This window comes from Trichomycterus rosablanca, chromosome 26 (assembly GCF_030014385.1).
Source record: "Trichomycterus rosablanca isolate fTriRos1 chromosome 26, fTriRos1.hap1, whole genome shotgun sequence".
NCBI classification, from domain to species: Eukaryota; Metazoa; Chordata; class Actinopteri; order Siluriformes; family Trichomycteridae; genus Trichomycterus; species Trichomycterus rosablanca.
The window spans coordinates 12,939,899-12,958,825 of NC_086013.1; the positions used below are offsets into that span (position 1 = coordinate 12,939,899).

The window sequence follows — 18,927 nt, forward strand, 5'->3', positions numbered from 1 at the left end:
GGCAGCAGCACCATGACTGGCTGTCAGTGGCTTTATTAACCGCCTCTGCTGTCTCTCCTTTGCTCTGCTTTTCTCCATTATGCTAAATTAGGTGTTCAGCGAAGAGAAACGGTATGTGTATTGTTTATTCTTTCAGCTCACCGGTCTGTTCTGTCATTCTGCGTTTTTGCGTTTTGATGTTGCTAAACAAGCTAGCTGGCTAACTCGCAATGATAGTAAACAGCGGTTTAGCAGTAAATTGCACCTTGTACTAAAGGTAAAGATGAAAGTGCTTCACTATATTTGCATAATTGTGAATGCAAAATGCTGCGTGTTTTTATTCGGACCCGTAGCCGTGCCAACTTGTGTTGCCATGCTGCACTAAGCCAAAGCGCATTTGGCTTCGGTTCTGGTGTAATGTAAAATAATAATGCCAAGTGTCAGTCAGAGAAATGAAAGAGTCAGAGAAGCTGCATTGCTTGGCTTTACCCACTCAGACCACTAATAGTAAAAATACTACTACTACTAATAATAATAATCTATAAAATATTTGAATATATATCTTAAAACTTAACATTCCACGATGATTTGAGCATTTCCACCTAAAAGTTCCAATCAGAATCTCAGAATCAGAATCTTTATTATTCTCCAAGTACCAGATGTACAAGGAATTTCTTTTGGTGCAGGTGTCAACATACACACAACAAGTTAAATAATAAAGAGGGACACTATATCTGAATGTATAATAAACAATAAACAATATAGCAGCAGCATGAACAGTACAACATCAGGCAAAGTGTGCAATGAGGATGTACAGTACGGTACACTGACAGACTAAGTAAAAAAATAGAAATATCAATATCACTTAACATCCCCTTATTACAACATACTAACTATTTTACATTTATTTGGGTCACAGGGAGGCACGTGGGCTCAGTGGGTAGCACTGTCGCCTCACAGCAAGAAGGTCCTGGGTTCAATCCCCAGGTGGTGCGGTCCGGGTCCTTTCTGTGTGGAGTTTGCATGTTCTCCCCGTGTCTGCATGGGATTCCTCTCACAGTCCAGAAACATGCAAGTGAGGTGAATTGAAGATACTAAATTGTCCATGACTCAACTTGTGAACTGATGAATCTTGTGTAACCAGTAACTACTGTTTCTGTCATGAATGTAACTAAAGTGTGTATAACATGACGTTGAATAATCCTTTTAATCAAATATTTGTGTCACAACCCTGCATTGTGTTTATGTCATGTGAACGTGTGGAGAAACCTTGCAATTACTATGGGCTGATGCCAACATAACCAACAAATTACATTCTGATAATTCACATATCCCAGCTTGTTTGGAAGCTGGGGTTAGAATGCAGGGTTGTACAGCACTCCTGGAGCAGGGAGGGTTAAGGGCCTGCTCAAGAGCCCAACAATACAACAGTGGCTGCTTAGCAGAGCCTGGATCCAAACCCATAACTTTCCAGTTGATAGCCCGGAGCCTGAGATACCATTGTCACTACAGCTAGGTTATAATAGGATGATAGGGCTGGTAATAACAAGCCATACATTCTTTGTTGCATTTATTTTTGCATTTTACTTGTTATTTAAGAAAATGAGCATTTGGTGATTTGAACATTGGTTGTTTACAGTGTTGTGCTGTACAATGAAACTGAAACATAGTTTTTGTTTCGTTACTGTATACCTTCTAAAAGTGTTGTTGACAAACTACAATACTAAGAACTAAAACAACACTGCAAATGTCAATTGGTATTTTAGTTGGTATTATAATTGTCGTAACCATTTAATTGTAGATACTGGGTATAGTTAAACAAGATTTGGAATTTCAATGATTTCTTCAATTCTTTCTTTATTGTGACTGAATTGGATTGTGCACAAACATTTAGTTCTTTCATAGGTCATGGAAAATTTAAAAATATGACATCTGGTTGATTCTGTTCATAGAGCAATATAAATAAATAATTCAGTGGTATATAAATAATTCAGTGGAAAATTCTACAATGTCGTTTAACACTAATCCATCCCTGATTATGATTGACTACAGCGTGACTTCTTTATGCCCATAAAACTGGCATAGGGATAGTTTTACTGCACCTGTTAAATAGAACATGAAACACCGACTAGCCTATTGCTCAAGTCAGAAAGAGAAATCAAATCATCACTTTATGCTAAGTGACTGTCCTATCCAAGAACACAAAAAGGTCTGTTATGAATTAGAAGCTGCTGGAACACAGGTGTGACTGTTCACATTGTCATGGGTGTAGGAGGCTGCAGTACAGGAAGGAAGCCCTTGCTTTTGTTTATTTTTTGTTTACTTTGTCAGTCATCAGGAACAAACTTGACTTGTTTTAAGTTGCCAGTTTTGAATCAAGGGCTTCTTTTTTGTTCAGCTTCTAAGCATATGGTGTTGTGAAGCTTGCTTGACTGTGGTCAGTGTTACCCACATTCAAGCCTTTTCTATCCTTACCTCTATCCTCATTTGTGTTAGAACCAGTTGGCTGCATGTTTGGGATTGTTGTCTTGTTTAAACCTTCAGAATTTATATCCTTAACTGATACTATTCTACTCTAGTAGTCTTGGTGCATTTTTAGTGACTTCTTTTCACTGATAAAAGAACGTGAGTAGTTGACAGTTAAATGATAACTGACAGGCTTGTAGCATCTCATCAAATGATAAAACACAACATTGAATTTCATATTAACAAGTCCTTATGCTTTATTTAATAAAAAACAGAATAACATGTGAATATGCCAGTAATGTAGAAGAGTAGGATGAATGTAAACACAGTAAGCAAAACCAGTTCAGCATTCAGAATGCCAGTTTTACAAGTTGGTAGCAGAAGTTCATTACAAGTACTAAAAACATGCCAATCATAATTATTAACGATGCAGTCGGTGTTTTTAATCTTTACACAGAGCTGGCGCGTGTGCACCAAAGGCAGTTTGCTGATTATCAAATGATGGATTGGATGGTGTTCTCAGTAACCCTCTCTGATTTCTCCACAGGGCTCTGCATTGATGCATCAGATGTTCCAGCCCATGCTGAAAATGGGACTAAAGTGATGAGGGAGATGATGAACTCTGAGGATGTAAGCTGGCCGCTGCTGGTGGCTCTCTTTTGCGTCTCCCTGCTAGTTGTGCTCACCTGGCTCGTCCAGTTCTCCCGCACTCTGCTGAGATCCAGAAGGGGTGCCAGGGTCGTCCATAGCAGAGAGACAGCATGGCAGCTTCCCCTGCGGCTCACCCACCACACACTGACAGGAGGAGTGTGGGGTTTGCTCCTCAGGTACCGGCAGGGCCGCGGCGATGCTGAGGCTGGTGTCAAAGGTCTTTTGGCTTCACTTTTCACATTCAGGTCTTTCAGAGAGCACTGGCAAAGAGCGTGGGTGAGAGCCCTCAACGAGCAGGCCTGCAGGCAAGGGGTGAGTTAGCTCTATATATTCCCTTATCTGACTGAACTGACAGTCCAGACAGTTTACTCGTATGCACTCGTTGCACTATGAACACAATAAACGAAACAACATGGTCATACTGACTGGACTACTGCTGCTTTATACATAAAATCTTACTTACCATTCCAGTATAGCATACTTATCATATATGTGATTATACTGTTATAAACATTTACATTTTCGGCATTTAGCAGACACCTTTATCCAAAGCGACTTACAGTACTGTGACAGTATATTGTCTAAGCAATTGAGGGTAAAGGGCCTTGCTCAAGGGCCCAACAGTGGCAGCCTGGCAGAGGTGTGTCTTGAATTAGTGACCCTTCAGTTACTAGTCCAGTACCTTAACCACTAGGCTACAACTGCCCTATAAACTGCTGTGCTCAGGTCATGCAGCGGTCTATTATGCAAGCCCACCACCACTGAGCTTCGGGTTCAGGTTTTAGCTGTGCTGCCAGCCAGCCTGGCATCTACATATACATGATTGTCTATGTCTAAGAGCGGGTGGCTGAAGCCCTGCGATTGGATTGGTGCCCTTTTCCAGGGAATTCCTGCCCTGCACCCACCCAATAAATGCAACAAACTGCTCATTGTTCTCTTTCATTTTGAACTTTGCCACCTAATTGTACATGTAATGTCACTTTGCATCATAAATCATGCACTACAACCGGTCCTGCCTCTACTTGCTCAGTCGAGCTATGCATTACTGCTGTCACTATATTGTTTCCAGACACTGTTATGGTTTGCACATAGTTTTAGAATACTTGGATGTCCATACCCTTGTCTTAAATTTGGACTTTATTTCTTTCATTATTTATTGATTATCGTTTATTATTAACAAGTGACAGGGTTACATTCCAACTGCATTGATCATGGCCAATGACAGTGAAGATCTTCATTCATTCATTCATTATTGGTTTTTGTCTGGCAGCAAATATTTTACATTGTGATCCCTTGAGGCATTGTAGTAATACACATCATATTATAATATCCAAAACAAAAACGATAAAGCCATGAGAAGAACAAGTGTGACTGGTTGCAGTGCACACACACTTATGTACTCACACACAACCCCCAAATGTGCCAGTGGCTCAGCCTTGTGGAACAACTTTCACCTGTTAAGTATGAGTGAGTGAATGAGCAAGTGAGCTATAAGCCAAATCCTTGACTTATAGTAAGAAGGGATAATCTACACTAAAAATCCAAAAGTCTTTGGACACCTAACACCCAAACATTACATCAAAAACTATAGGTTGTAATAGTATAGTTGATCTACCTCTTTGCTGCTTTTCATTATATTTTGTAACATTACTACAGGGATTTAATTACATTTAGCCATAAGAGATAAGACACTAATAGTAATAATAGACCTGGATTCTATGTGCTGTTCCAGTTCATTTCAAATGTGTTGAATGGGATGGAGGTCAGAGTGTATTTTTTGTATATTACTTGCACTGAATGTCTGAGACTGTTATTCCTCCTTCATCAAACTTTACAGTGGCAGCTACTGTAGTGTTTTGGATCTGCCAAAGCCATCTGTCAGAGTGCCAGATGGTGAAATGGGATTTATCACGACAAGGAATTCAAGTGTAATCCTGGTGTGCTTTACACCACTCTGCCTGCTCCCTGGAAGTTGCATGATGATCTTGAACTGTTTTTTTGAACACAGGACAGTGAAGTCCTGTATTGTGAGCTTGTGTGGCTGAGCTGTTGTTGCTCCCGATGATTTCTACTTCACTTGCAGGACGGATTATTATTGTCTACCTTATTGTTGTTAAGGTGGCATCCTATGTTTGATTATGACTTGTTAGAAATAGATAGTGTATAAAAGGACAAATGAAGCAATGGATATTTGTTTATCTTGCCATTGTGTTTTATTATGTGTTTTGATCTCTTCTTGTACAAATTTTTACAGATGAGCAAATATTTATAGACATTTGAAGGAGTGTGTACGTGCACTTTGTTTAAGGTGGAGTTATTTGTAGTGTGTAAGCGTGTAGTAGTGAGACTCTCAGAGGTGAAGGATTTAACCTCACGTCATCCAAAGCTGCTGCCTGCTTAGCGCCAGTTGGTGTCCCGGCCACTAGTTGCTAAGCTTCATGTATAGGGTTGCCAGATTTCTGCCATGGGAAACCCATAGTCAAAGACAAATGTTGTTAAATTATATTTTGTTCTAAACCCCACCATTATGTAGAATTGGACACTTTAAACACTTATGTGTAGGTGGTGCGTTCACACTGAACCCAAACTACTAAGATGATACTGAACTGCTGTTTAAATTTCAGTTATAAAATGTACTTTTTTTTTTCCAAGCTTCATTTTTTGTCCAGCATTTATGAAGCTGCAACTTTTGTCTGAGAACCAAATATGTTTCACACTGGCAAGCGAGTCTTTATATCCTCACCTCTGACTAATTATTAACACATGATTAATTATCTCATTTACAGAAAGAACTTTGTCAAATTACAGGCACTGCCCTCTTTGCTTTGATATAACAATTGGTCCATCCCTTATCACCCCACACCGTACTCTGCTTTATTGTGTTGCGGCTGCTATAAATGTAGGTGCACACTCCAGGGGTGGACATAAATTTCACAGCAAGTCATAATTCTTCACTGTGTTGTGCAGACTGTTGTTGTGGTTGCCCAGAAACATAAGTCTGCTAAGAAGAAGAAAGTTAGAATAATTCATCCATATGCGTGATTTGTAATATTGTGCATTGAATTTAATTTTCTAATGTCATTACCAAAGCTGTTTAATGTGTTTTCTTTTGGCTGCACCCATATTCAGGGGCCGCCACAGTAGACCATTCTGGTCTGCATACCTGACCACCTTTATCCAGGTTTAGGACTGGCACAATGGCTAGGCTGTCCTAACCCCCCCCCCCCCCCTTCCCCAGACACAGCCAGTCATGTCTCTCATGTAAGATGCCCAACCGGCTGATAGCACAGCTGTCATTCGAACCCTGGATTAGACCAGTGCGCCACCAGAGGACTCCCATACATTCATATTTTAATGTCAGCTCTGCATTTGGAGGCTGGCGGGGCCATTCTGCCTTTCCTCAAATCTGCCAGGGCCACCAGGAAATATTTTACATATGCATTTGTGCATTTGGTGGGACTAGAACCCTCAGCCTTTCCATTTGCAGTTAAATACCTTAACCACTAAGCCGTATTAAAGAAATGTTGTGTCTATATTGCTCTTCACAAGGCAAGTATGATTAAAACACTAACCCAGAAAGTTACTTGTCCATCCCGACACTCTCTCACACTCGCGCTCACACTCTCTCTTACTCCGTTTCTGTCTCTTTGTAAGAATGACATCATATCTCGTGAGGCTCATGTACCATATGTGCCAGCTTTTTATTCATTTAACTGCATGTGTTTTCCTTTAAGTCAGTGAGTCATTGGTTCATATTTAACAGCCTCGATCAGTCTGTCACATTCTAAACATTATTTCGTTTTTACAGGTTTTGTACATTTGTTATGCAGTGTGGTCGTGGTTTGAATTCTGCCAGTGTCTGACAGCTGTTGTGCCATGTGTTTAATTTTGAGATTGAAGGCGGCGTGAGCAAACTGTAAAGTATCTTGACTCCTGCAGCCAAATAAAAAACATTCACGATTTCCGCTGCTCGTCATCTAACTTTATCATTAATAACCAAACAGAAAGCACGCCCACTGATCTCAGGTCAGTTTAAAAGGTTAATCTCCAGCAGCAATTTGTACATCCTTCTGACTGGTCAATAGTGTATGAGATAGCCAGTTGGCAGAAAGGTCTCCTATGCTATATTTATCTCTGTCTGACTTTGATCTTTGATAGTCAGTTCCAAGATCAGTGCCATAGACTGCCGTGTGGGCACAGGATGAGAGAATGAGTGATGTCCTCCCTCCCACACTTCTGCATTTCTTCTGCCCTGTCAATACTAATTTCTTTATTACATTAAAAGTAATTGCCCTCTTCTGATTGCCTCTATTACTGCACATTCGTCACAGTAAGTAAATTTGGGGTTAAAACAATATTGAATAAGCTCGGTTGGTGCAGCAGTAAAATCTGCAAGCTCACTACTCCCGAGATCCGGTGTTCAAATCAAGGCCTTGTTCCCTTTATTACATCTGTCTTTAACAAATCCTTGACATCTGGTATCGTCACGTCCCTACACGTCCCTTTTAATAAGGCATTGGCTATGAATAAACCCACACTGGATGCCTCAGATGTAAACAGTTTCGGACCCATATTGCTCCTCTTTCCTGTCCAAAATTCTTAGTTTACCACTCTGTGGGTTTACAGTGGTGGTAAAACAATGCTAATGGCCCTTAAGATTTTTTTTTTTTTCCACAGTCAGTAGGATTTTCTGCAGAAGAATGCGAATTCCAGTAGAAAGCCGTTTACTGGACCGTTGTGTAATTGAAGTTTCTGGTTGAGAGCCAAGTGTCGAAACAGCACCTCTGGTTTTCATTCTGTCAAATGCTGTGAAAGCTTCTGCAGTGTGTGATGTTTTGTGCTTCTGTGGAGTCAGGGCTTTTTTTAGCGACTCATTCTTTTAAATGGAGAAGTCTCTCATGTACCACTTTTTACTGTTTAAATTAGAGATAATTGGGTAGCACTGTCTCCTCACAGTGCTGGGTTTGATTCTGAGGGTGAGTGGTTTGGGTCCTTTCTTTGAGGTGTTTCATGTTCTCCTCGTGTCTGTGTGGGTTTCCTCCAGGAACTCCGGTTTCCTCCCACAGTCCAAAGACGTGCAAGTGAGGTGAAATGGAAATACAAAATTGTCCATGACTGTGTTTGTAACACAGTCATGGAAAATGTCATGGACAGTAACTATCTGTCCTGTCATGAATGTGTGTAAAAATGATGTTAAAATCCTAATAAATTAGTAAATACATTAGAGATAATTGTTTATACATTTTGCAATGGATTGTCCTTTGTGAACTAAAACGTTGACTCATCTGACCACAGCACACATTTACACTGTCTAACAGTCCATCTCTGATGAGCTTGGACCCAGAGACCTCTGCAGCGTTTCAGCATTGAATTAATGTGTAACTTTCCCTTTGCGTAATTGCATTAAGTGTATTAAGTGTGTTAACGGTTTTCAGAAGTACTCCTGAGCCTAAAATTGCTTTTGGTTACATAACTATAAAAGCCCAAACATGTAATAATGATTAAAATAGAAATAATTTTGGATCCCCACTGACAGTGACTAAGATGACAGGCAGAGTTTAAAGCACTACACATGTTCCTGTGTTATTGCTGTAATGCTGAGGATTTCCGTATTGCTCCATGGAAGTGGCACAATATTGTTTGTTGTTAGTCTTCTCACACTATTGCTCCAGTTTCAAAACCTCTTTAGTTTGTAATTGCTACCTGTCTGTGTTTAATCCCAAATCATTTGTTAAACAAACTGTAGTACTGTCAGAAGAAAATGTGACAAATCAACTCGGCCATTCACAGTTGTCCTAAAATAATTTAGTTGTGGGTGCAAGTGACCTGTGAAATTGAAAGCTTCTTTGCTATTCTGATATAACTTATACGGGACAGTGGTGACCTAGTAGGTAGAGCTATGGTCTATCAACTGAAAGGTTGAGAGTTTGAACCCCGGCTTTGCCATGCAGCCACTGTTGGGCCCTTGAGCAAGACCTTTAATCCTCTCTGCTCCAGGGGCGCTGTACACTGGCTGACCCTGCGCTCTGTCCCCAGCTTCCAAACAAGCTGGGATACGCGAAGAAAGAATTTTGTTGTACTGCACACATGTATTTGTATAAATGTCAAATAAAGGCATTCTAACTAAGACTTCATTAAATGAAAAACATTATTTGTTTATCACATTTTAATCAGCTGACTCTTTCTTTCAGCTGCTGCATTTAAAATAAGAGAATTTCAGTTCAAGCCTATTACTTTTTTCTCCAGAGTTTTGAATCTGCTCTCACACTTTCCATGAAACTAAATCTTGCTCATAGCCTATATTGAATGGATCCTCAGAGGTTTCCTTAGGTTATTCATTGCAGATTGCCAGTTAAACCTCTCCGTCTGTGAAATGAGGTTTCCAGGAGAGGTTCCCGTTTTGGAAGCTGTGACCTAGTATTTGCATTATATAATAGACCCTAGATTTAGATTCTTGTTCAAGAGCTTTAAAGGATCCTGTTATTCTGAAGTATCACACATAAATCAGAATTATGCACATCCTTGTAGACTGATAGTCATGTGGTCCAGAGAAACAAATAAAAAAAGAAAATGCAAAAGGTTAATATTTCTTACATCAGGGCTTTGCAGTGACATTTAAAATGATTACTCAGGCTCTAGGTTTAAACAGAGAATGCTCAATGAATCATCCCAGTAACAGAAAATGCAGGTGTATGTGGAAGGATTTAGATGTATGAGGTACTGCAGAGCTGAGCTGAGCTGCTATATGTGTGTGTTTGTGTATTAGAGTTTTAGTCATGAGGGAAAATTATAGCTTACACTAGGTCAAGCCTGACCCTCTGAGCACACAGCTAGCCATCTGTCGTCATAGCTACAAGAAAACTGACACCATGCTTTCTTAGCCAGCCATGGTGACCACCTTTAAAATGCCCATCTATGTGTCTGTAATTAGACTTGTTACATAAGGGTAGCTAATGTGTCAGATATTTTGGATACACTTCTTATAAGTTTTTCCATGGGGCTATGTGGTAACGTGGTCGTGAGTGGTCGGTGTTGTGAGGCCGCCGTAAGAACTTGCCAGAGACGCGCCGTCGGGTCATAGCAAAAAGTTGATATTTTATTGAAGTTTCCAGCGATAATTCACAAACATTGGAAAAAGAAAAGAAAAAGCATGATGCAAAGGCTACTGCAGCCTGTACCTTGCTTTACTAGGGACTAACTTAGCACGCAACAAACAATGATGCCCCTCCGAGCTGCGGTTCACGCACCCAGCTACTCCACAATCAAAACTGTCCCCCATCTTGACTAGATGGGCGCTTATAAACGGGATGCCCCTCCCCCTTTCCTGGAGCATACCATTTGTGGGTCACAGACAGGATCCTGAAACAATACATTCGTTCACAATACCGGTATTATCAACACTATTAGCATATGCATATTTTTAATGAGCTCATCTGTATAATCAACGTGTGCAACTTGAGCCCCCATCCAGGACTAAAGGAAGACAAGCATCAAGGCTGTTCTCTGTTCTAGCGCCGAAGTGGTGGAATGAACTTCCTCTGTCTGTCCGAACATCTGAGTCTCTTGCTGTCTTTAAAAAACGATTAAAAACCCACCTTTTTACTAAACACTTAGGCTGACTTGTACTTATTTACTAACATTTTGTTCCATTCTTTTCCATTTAAAAAAAAAAAAAAAAAAAAAAGACACTTTGGTTCTAACAGGTTTTAGCAGAGTTGTGTTCTTTGACTGTTGTTTTCCTAAACTTGAGAAATGAAATGTTCACTATAGAAGCACTTCTGTAAGTCGCTCTGGATAAGAGCGTCTGCTAAATGCTGAAAATGTAAATGTAAATGCACACATGTCTAAGGTAACTTGGTATTCGAACAGACTGATCTTTCCCTAGTGAGTAAAGGTGTGCTGTTCCCTGTGATGTGTCTGGCGCCTTGACATCATCACAGGCTATATCTCTAGTATCAGGATATTGATAGCCTTGGTCCATTCTGTGACCATACATCTCCTAATGTAGACGACATTAGGATGACCTGCAGTATATATGAATATCAGCTCAAAATGACGTAAACATAAAATATGAAAAAAATAATTATGAGACAATTTATTTTCATGAAATGCATATAAAAGTATGTATGTGCTCGTTTGGTGCAGAGGTAAATTATGCTAGCCCACTACAAATGGTATCCAGGGTTCGAATCCCCAGTGGGCTATTGTGCATCTACATACAGACGTGGGTGGCTGCGTCTGAGATGGAGGGATGGCTGAGGCCCTGAGAAGAGTTGGTGTCCTGTTCGGGGTGTGTTTCATGCCCAGTGATTTCAGAAAGCCCGGACTGTCTTTTTCTGATGTTACTGACCATCTGTGACCAGGACTAAACGGTCAATAAAATGAGTAAATGTATTATTTCATTTCATTTTCATCGGCTGCTTTATCATGGTCAGGGTCGCAGCAAGTCCGATTCCTGTTCCACAGGGAAACAGTGGGTGCAAGCAGGAATACCCTGAACAGGGTGTCCATCTAGGCAATCCATCACAGTGCTTAAGCCACCCAGAGACAAAGCCTGTCATGTCTGTGTAGATGGCTGGCCAGTTTCCACATTTAATTAAGTTATTTGAATGAAACCTGTCTATGCTATTACATAATATATTTGAATGATTGATCTTGACTTTTAATTGTGGTCTTCTTATATAATCATTTAAATAATGAAGTATGTAAAAAAAAGGCCTAATTGAAATTTATATTTGCTGTAGAAATCAACTGACTTTTTATCATTTGTATATTTTATAGGTAAGAGAATTAGTTAAACAAGAATATACTGACAGAAATGTATTGTAGTTACCATGTCATCAGAACCATGTAGGTCACATGATGCCCTCATATTTCAGATGGCAGACGTGCCATCATAGATCACTAGAGGAGGTGAAAAGTTCAGAAACCACTATGTTTGTGTGTTGGGGGGGGGGGGGGGGGGTTTGCCTTTGGTGGGAAGTCAAAGCAGTAGAGTTCAGTACAGCATAAACCCCTATTTACTTAGCGCCAAATCACTCCAGACATGTTTTTGAAATGTTTAGGTGCATCATATGGTGTTTCTTACACTTTTCTGATGCAAGTTTAGCCTCCAGTTTATATAGACAATATCTACCAAATGATGAGATGCATCTGCCTTGTCTTGATCATCCAGGCCAAAGCTAGACTTTTAAGTTGTTCACGTGTGTGAGGCTGAGAATGAAAGGATGGAACGCTGTTATGTAGAAAATGTCTCCTGCCGCTGGCAACCTAGATACAAGCTTGGAAAAAAAGACTATGAGCTCAAGGTCAAAGCTATTTCTCATCTCTCTTTCCATCTCCCCTGTCCTAGTTGTCTCTGATAAACGATGCTGGAGAATTCACATACAAATTTTTGATCCAATTAAAAAGCACATGGATCAGGTTGTAGTCCATGAACTAGAACATTGATTTATTCCCACTACTTCTGTTGCTTGTTGTTTCAGCTTCATAATTTTTCAATTTCACGCTTTTCTCATGGAGTGTTTCACCTGACTCGCATTTTGCCTGCATCTGATAAGAGAAAACAGGGAAACTGCAGGAGGACACAGTTTCTGTGTTCAAGTCATAAAAGGAAAGCTCAAAAAATGAAACATCTTTTCTTAAATTAGAATGAAATGGAAAAAAACAATGTTGAGTATTACTGTGATTACTGTAAAGAAGTATTTCCCTTCTCTGGCTCTAGTAACCCAGCAGTCCAATGTCCTAGCCCACCACCGCTGTAAATATCATCAGTGCTTTCTACTTGGCAGGGTGTCTGCGGGTGCATTCACATGAGAGGCAGCAAAACGGCTTTTTTTTTTTTTTGACTGTGCCGTTGTTTCCTATGGAGTGTGGCAGTGCTGCTTTGCTCAAAGTTCACCTTATTGAACTTTGACCCAGTTTGGCGCTTTTCAAAGCGCCTCTAATGAGACGAACTGTTTGATATGACGTAGTAAAAGCGACTCAAGCTGAACGAACAACGCTTAACATGCACAAAGCTTAATGTGACTTATTGTACTTAAACAATTCGTCTGTGTTTTTACACATTGCGTCCACAGAATTGGTTGGTAGTTTTCCAAACTCAGTTACCCAAGTCGTGTTTTTAGCTGCATTACACTTTATGACTAGTCACATTATGACTAACTGATTGCTAACTGAATTGCCGTAGGATTGCTAAGACTGCCTCATAGTGCAAATTAAACAGTAAACTTGAGACACTACATGAATGCTATTTCACGGTCCGTAAAACGATTAGGTAGGGACTTAGTTATGATGCAGTGACTTCTGTTGTCTTACGGTTTTAGTTTAGACTCCTAGAGGCACTTACACAACCTTCTACTATGGTGATAATTAGAAAACAACTGATATTTCACACATCACATCTTAAAGAAGGCAAGCCGTAACCTAGTGGTTAAGGTACTGGACTAGTAATCAGAAGGTTGCTGGTTCAAGCCCCACCCCTGCCTGGTTGCTGCTGTTGGGCCCTTGAGCAAGGCCCTTAACCCTCAATTGCTCAGACTGTATACTGTAACTAATGTAAGTCGCTTTGAATAAAGGCGTCTGCTAAATGCCGAAAATGTAAAAGTAAAGCGATGAAAGTTGATTTTGGTGGAATTATAGCATTCATTTCCAAGGAGGTTTGCAACTTGGTACTACCAGGCACAATTTGTGTGATGAGCTACAGCTTAAGTAAATTCACTTCTAGTGTCAGACACAGTATGATCTAGTTTTGCTCCCTTGTCATAATTGTGCTTGGTTTGACAGGATTGAGGCGCAACCGAGTGTATGAAAGAGGGGTCAGGGACAAAGCGACTCAAATATAAAGTGACACCACATCAGCTCTGCTAGGAACACTGTCATCTCATATACACACACAGACACACCACACACACCCAAACACCCTTCACTCATTCATGATAAAATGAAAGCCCTGTTTTATACTCCTTTATAGAAAAAGCAATGTGTAGCTTAGTCATTAATATAATTTCAACCCTGATTTAGTTCTGACTTTATTTTAATGTTTATCGAACCAGTTTTAACACAATGTGCGCCATAGGGTGCACCCTGGCCTATATATTTGCCTTCCAAAGCAATTATTTGACCTAATGATTTCTGGGGGGCGGCACAGGGGCTTGGTGGGTAGCTGTGTCACCTCATAGCAAAAAGGTCCTGGGTTTGATTCCTAGGTGAAGTGGTCTGGGTCCTTTCTGTGTGGAGTTTGCATGTTCTCCCCGTGTCTGTGTGGGTTTCCTCCAGGAGCTCCAGTTTCCTCCCACAGTCCAAAGACATGCAAGTGAGGTGAATTGGAGATACAAAATTGTCCATGACTGTGTTTGATATTAAACTTGAACTGATTAATCTTGTGTAACCAGTAACTACCGTTTCTGTCATTAATGTAACTAAAGTGTGTAAAACATGACATTAACATCCTAATAAATAAATAAATAAATGATTTCTGGGAAATTTAGCAATAAAAGTGCCATGAATGTCAATCAGTGAACATTCACTTAGTGCCACAATTCCTCTGATGCTGTGCCATGTCATGACTTTGAAACATGTCTTTAGGACTTTTTTTTCTACTTTTTGGGTACCCACTATTCCCACTACTCTTTTAGTTGCTTCATGTTGCTTCAGAACATCACGTTTAAAGACCTGACTTATTTTTTTAAATAATTTAATCTGCCACACATGAGTCATACATAATTCGATTGTCAAAATGTAATGTCTGATTTGTTTGATTGGAAAATTTGCGGAAGGGTTCGGCAGCTGCCATGCAAAGATTTGATGTAAATTTGGAGGGTTTGTCGTTCTATGCAAAGAGCGGTGATTTGACGTGCCTGACATTCCGGGCAGCACTGAGTTTGTGTTATGATGTAAGGAGCTTGCCATGATTTAAAGTAGTGGTCTACAAAATGGCTTTTGTGTTTTGAATAGCTAAGCTTGAACCCAACCTTTTGGCTCTTGATATAAGGTCAGAAAACAAGTCTTAATGATAAGATGTTTATAGAAGCACATGATCTCAGCCCTATCAAGAATATGGAAAGGTAAGGAAAGTGCTCACAGAGTTGTGCCGGAAGTGGCTAATCTGTCAGTAGTGTTCTTTATAACTAAGGCCCTACCTAATTCACAACTGTGAAATGAGCCTTTTCCCGTGTAATTTGCAATTTGCTGTGAAATTCAAAATGTAAGTATTTAGCGATTTGACATTTTTCATTCGCATAGCATTCATGTGTCTTATTTTTACTGGTTAATAAGGCGTCCTAGTGTAACCAAGCGTCTTTAGAGTTTGCTGAGTTTATAAAGTAAGAAATAAACTGTATATAAACAAACTATGGGGAGAATAATGCTTTACTAGCTTGTTCTTTTGAGCACAGCATAGACTACATAGAGATGATCACGTGTGTAGAGAAGCACCTTTCCATTGATTATGGAATCTCCAAAGGGACAAAATACACTAAATACATAAACACATATATCAAAAATGGTCAGCACACTACACCACAGAAAAGTCTGTTACACTAGCAATCCTACAGCAATTTAGTCAGCAATCAGTTAATCAGGGTCGGTGGGTGGTGGTGTCAAAACACAAACGAGAATTTTCAACTATGTAGGCAGGCTGTGGTGTGTATTGTAGCTTCCATTTATGCTATCATTTGTTTATGAGTGTTATTTAATGACTGTTGTGAAATGTGCCACTTTTCTGTAGAAATCTGTGATTTTTGAAAGACGAGATCCGTCAAATTTAGCACATTTTCCTGTGAATTTAGTAGGGCCCTATTTTAAGTGTATAATAACTTGTGGTCTTTACTGTAAAGCAGTTTGTAAAGTATTGTCTTACAAGAAAGGCCTCAAATGTGTCACTGGGCTGAGTGATTTATTATATACTGTAAGCTGAACCTGGTGGAAGCTGATAAACAACAACGACAAGTGTTGTGGATTGTACCTTTAATCTTTTAATGCTAAAAGCTCAAAGTACATAGTTATGGAACGGAGATCCACCCATGCTTAGTCATTGTTTTACTTTTTGCCAGCATACCATTCATTATCTTACATTCCTGTCATGTGATTTACAGTAACCTGTACAGCACAGGTTAAAAAACACTCACACACCCCCCCCACACACACACCTTTCCACATTGTTTACTCTGTTTATTATGCATTTTTTAATGGTTATCAAAATTAAAACTCATTACAGCCAATACATTAGCACACCACTGCTGAGAGCTTGAGATATCGAGTTAAAATTTCGGCTTTACTATCGACTCGCCACTATCGACGTGTCTGAGAGAGATGTTGGTTGAACGGGTTCCTCATAGCTGCTGCAATTGCGGCCTCTGCTGTGGCATGGTTGATTCATGGATAGTTGTGTGTGACTCTCCATACGCGATACTACTCTCTGTCTCTAGCAGGTGAAAAGAAGTAGTTGGAGACTGAGTGGGGGTATGCTTAAGTTGAGGTACTGGATATGACTAGATTCTACTGGAATGTGTCATTTTGCCTATTTGTGATGTCAGGCACTGATGTTAGACAGAAAGGCCTGGCTCAAAACTGACTTCCAATTCATCCCAAAGGTGTTCAGTTGCATAAACCATCAAACCATGTCTTTATGGGCCTTGTGCTGGAGCAGATAAGGATCTTTCTCAAACCGTTACCACAACATTGGAAGTGTAAAAGTGATGGCTATGGCTGAAACATCGGAACTAAGTAATTAGGAGGGGTGTCCGAATACTTTTGGCTGAGTATAATGTATGTGTTACATCTGAGATAATTAGGCCACTTGCAGCTGCATTGGGAACACAGCCCTGGGCATTTCTGTTACTTCACATTTTGCATGCTTACATTGCTTAACTGCACTTGATTTCCTTTTGTACTGATCTGAGATCAATAATCTCTGCTAAGTTTGAATTGTTGTTGGTCAGGGCTGGAACAGAGAAGACAGGTCCTGAATCAGCTCTTTTTACACTTGCTGTAAATTTCCTTTAATGCTGCATTATATTCTGAAAGCGCTCTGCTCTGGCTTGTACTGGCTCTTTGACAGTTTGGAGTCATGGCTGCCTGCCATTGTCACTTGCACTGAGTGATGTCACATCCTGGGAATGGGAATTGCTGACCAGTGTTTTTGGCTTGCAGCTCCTGTGTGTCTGCAGAGAGAGACTGGGCAGGAGTTTAATTTGCAGCATGTTATCTCCGCTATTTATTCTGTAATTTATTCTGCCATTATTCATCAGTATTCTGAGATTTATTCTGAGGTATTTATTCTGCTGCTGTGATGTAGAATATAATGTAAAGTTTTCACAAGAAATGGGCATTCCAATGTATTTCAAATGCAAAATCTGGAATAAAAAATTTCCCCCATTGAAGTCTGCATGCTCTGATTATATGTTGATCGTCCTCTAACAGTGCAGATACTCTATCAGCTTGAAAACTCAACGGTGCTCCTCTGGTCTCTCTGCAGAGCTCAATTCAAATCACCTTTGATGACAGCCTTCAGCTTCCTGTGTCTGCGTCCATCGACCATGTGACCTGCTCAGACCAATCAGCGCACAGCATGGTAAAAATCCAATATTCCTATTTATGATCATGGGGAAAAAATAATCATCACTGGTATGCATTCAAATGTAAAAATAAAGTTACGCATTTCTAAGCACCCTTGTTAACAGTGTATATGTTGCAGGTTACCTCTACTGGTATTGGCACATGCCAGTTTTTCATATTGGGTTGCACCACTTTCACACTAGATGGATGGATGGATGGGATGGGATGGGATGGGAGATAGGACAAGAATAGGATAGGATAGGATTAATCCAAAGGAAATTAAGGAATCCCAAGGGAAATTAATAACGTTAATAACAATTTAAAGCATTTTAAACATAAATGTCACCAGATTTGGCAAAAGTTATATTTTTAATCTGCTTAATGGCTCATTATTAAAGCAATTCACTCTTGATGATTCTTTAATGATTCCTCAAAACTTGGCTACCAGCAGATTCTTTGCTGGTTTACAAACCAGGTGTAGGCCAGCTGTAGCCTAGTGGTTAAGGTACTGGACCAGTGATCAGAGGGTCGCTGGTTCAAGCCCCACCACTGCCAGGTTGCTGCTGTTGGGCCCTTGAGCAAGGCCCTTAACCCTCAATTGCTCAGACTATAGACTGTAACTGTAATGTAAGTCGCTTTGGATGAAGGCGTCTGCTAAATGCTGAAAATGTAAATGTACGAACAGGGCTTTTAATGGTCAGACATTCAAGTTTGCCGATATTTAGAGAACTCAAGTGGTGCTGCCGTCTAATGTGCTAGCACTTTGTCTCAAAAAATCTTGAGCTCCAGTTTAAATCTCAGCTGTGCTCTTGACCAGCTGAGAAATGTTGATCAAATAGGTTCCCCATTGCTGCTGCAAATGCATAGAATGTGTCACAAGTCAGTGACACACCCTGGACAGGACCCCAATGCATAAAGGGTATCTTCTCTTCCCTGGGGGTGCCCTTGCAACTGTTTCTAAGTTGCGTGGAATATTGTTAGTACTGAGTTACTTTGCAGTACCCAGCCAGATGCAGCCCTTTAGCATTAGCCTTTTAGCAGCTTCCTATTCCAGTTATCTGAAAGTAAGTGCAGTCAGATTTATTGTAGATGTTAGCAAAAAGCTTGCTTTTGTAGAAAGCTGCAGTTTACGTTTTGTTTAACTGTAACCATAATGTTTATTTCATAACCATAAATTTGTGTAGGTGTTAAATTTGTGTTAGCACACAGCTAACAGGTTGTGTAGCATAAGCTTTTTCATCTGTAGAAAGCTACAGTTTACAGTGTGTTGTCATC

The 18,927-nt window shown here is 40.1% G+C and overlaps 1 protein-coding gene across 1 annotated transcript in view; it reads left to right on the plus strand.

The window, feature by feature from the left end:
• c2cd2l (c2cd2 like) overlaps positions 1–18,927 on the plus strand; it is a 29,832-nt gene continuing 10,905 nt past the window's right edge. Inside the window, exons 1-3 of the mRNA XM_062988536.1 lie at positions 1–111; positions 2,993–3,408; positions 17,573–17,668. Of these exons, the coding sequence (XP_062844606.1) occupies positions 3,049–3,408; positions 17,573–17,668 (456 nt within the window). The 5' untranslated portion in view covers positions 1–111; positions 2,993–3,048. The remainder of the gene's footprint in view (positions 112–2,992; positions 3,409–17,572; positions 17,669–18,927) is intronic.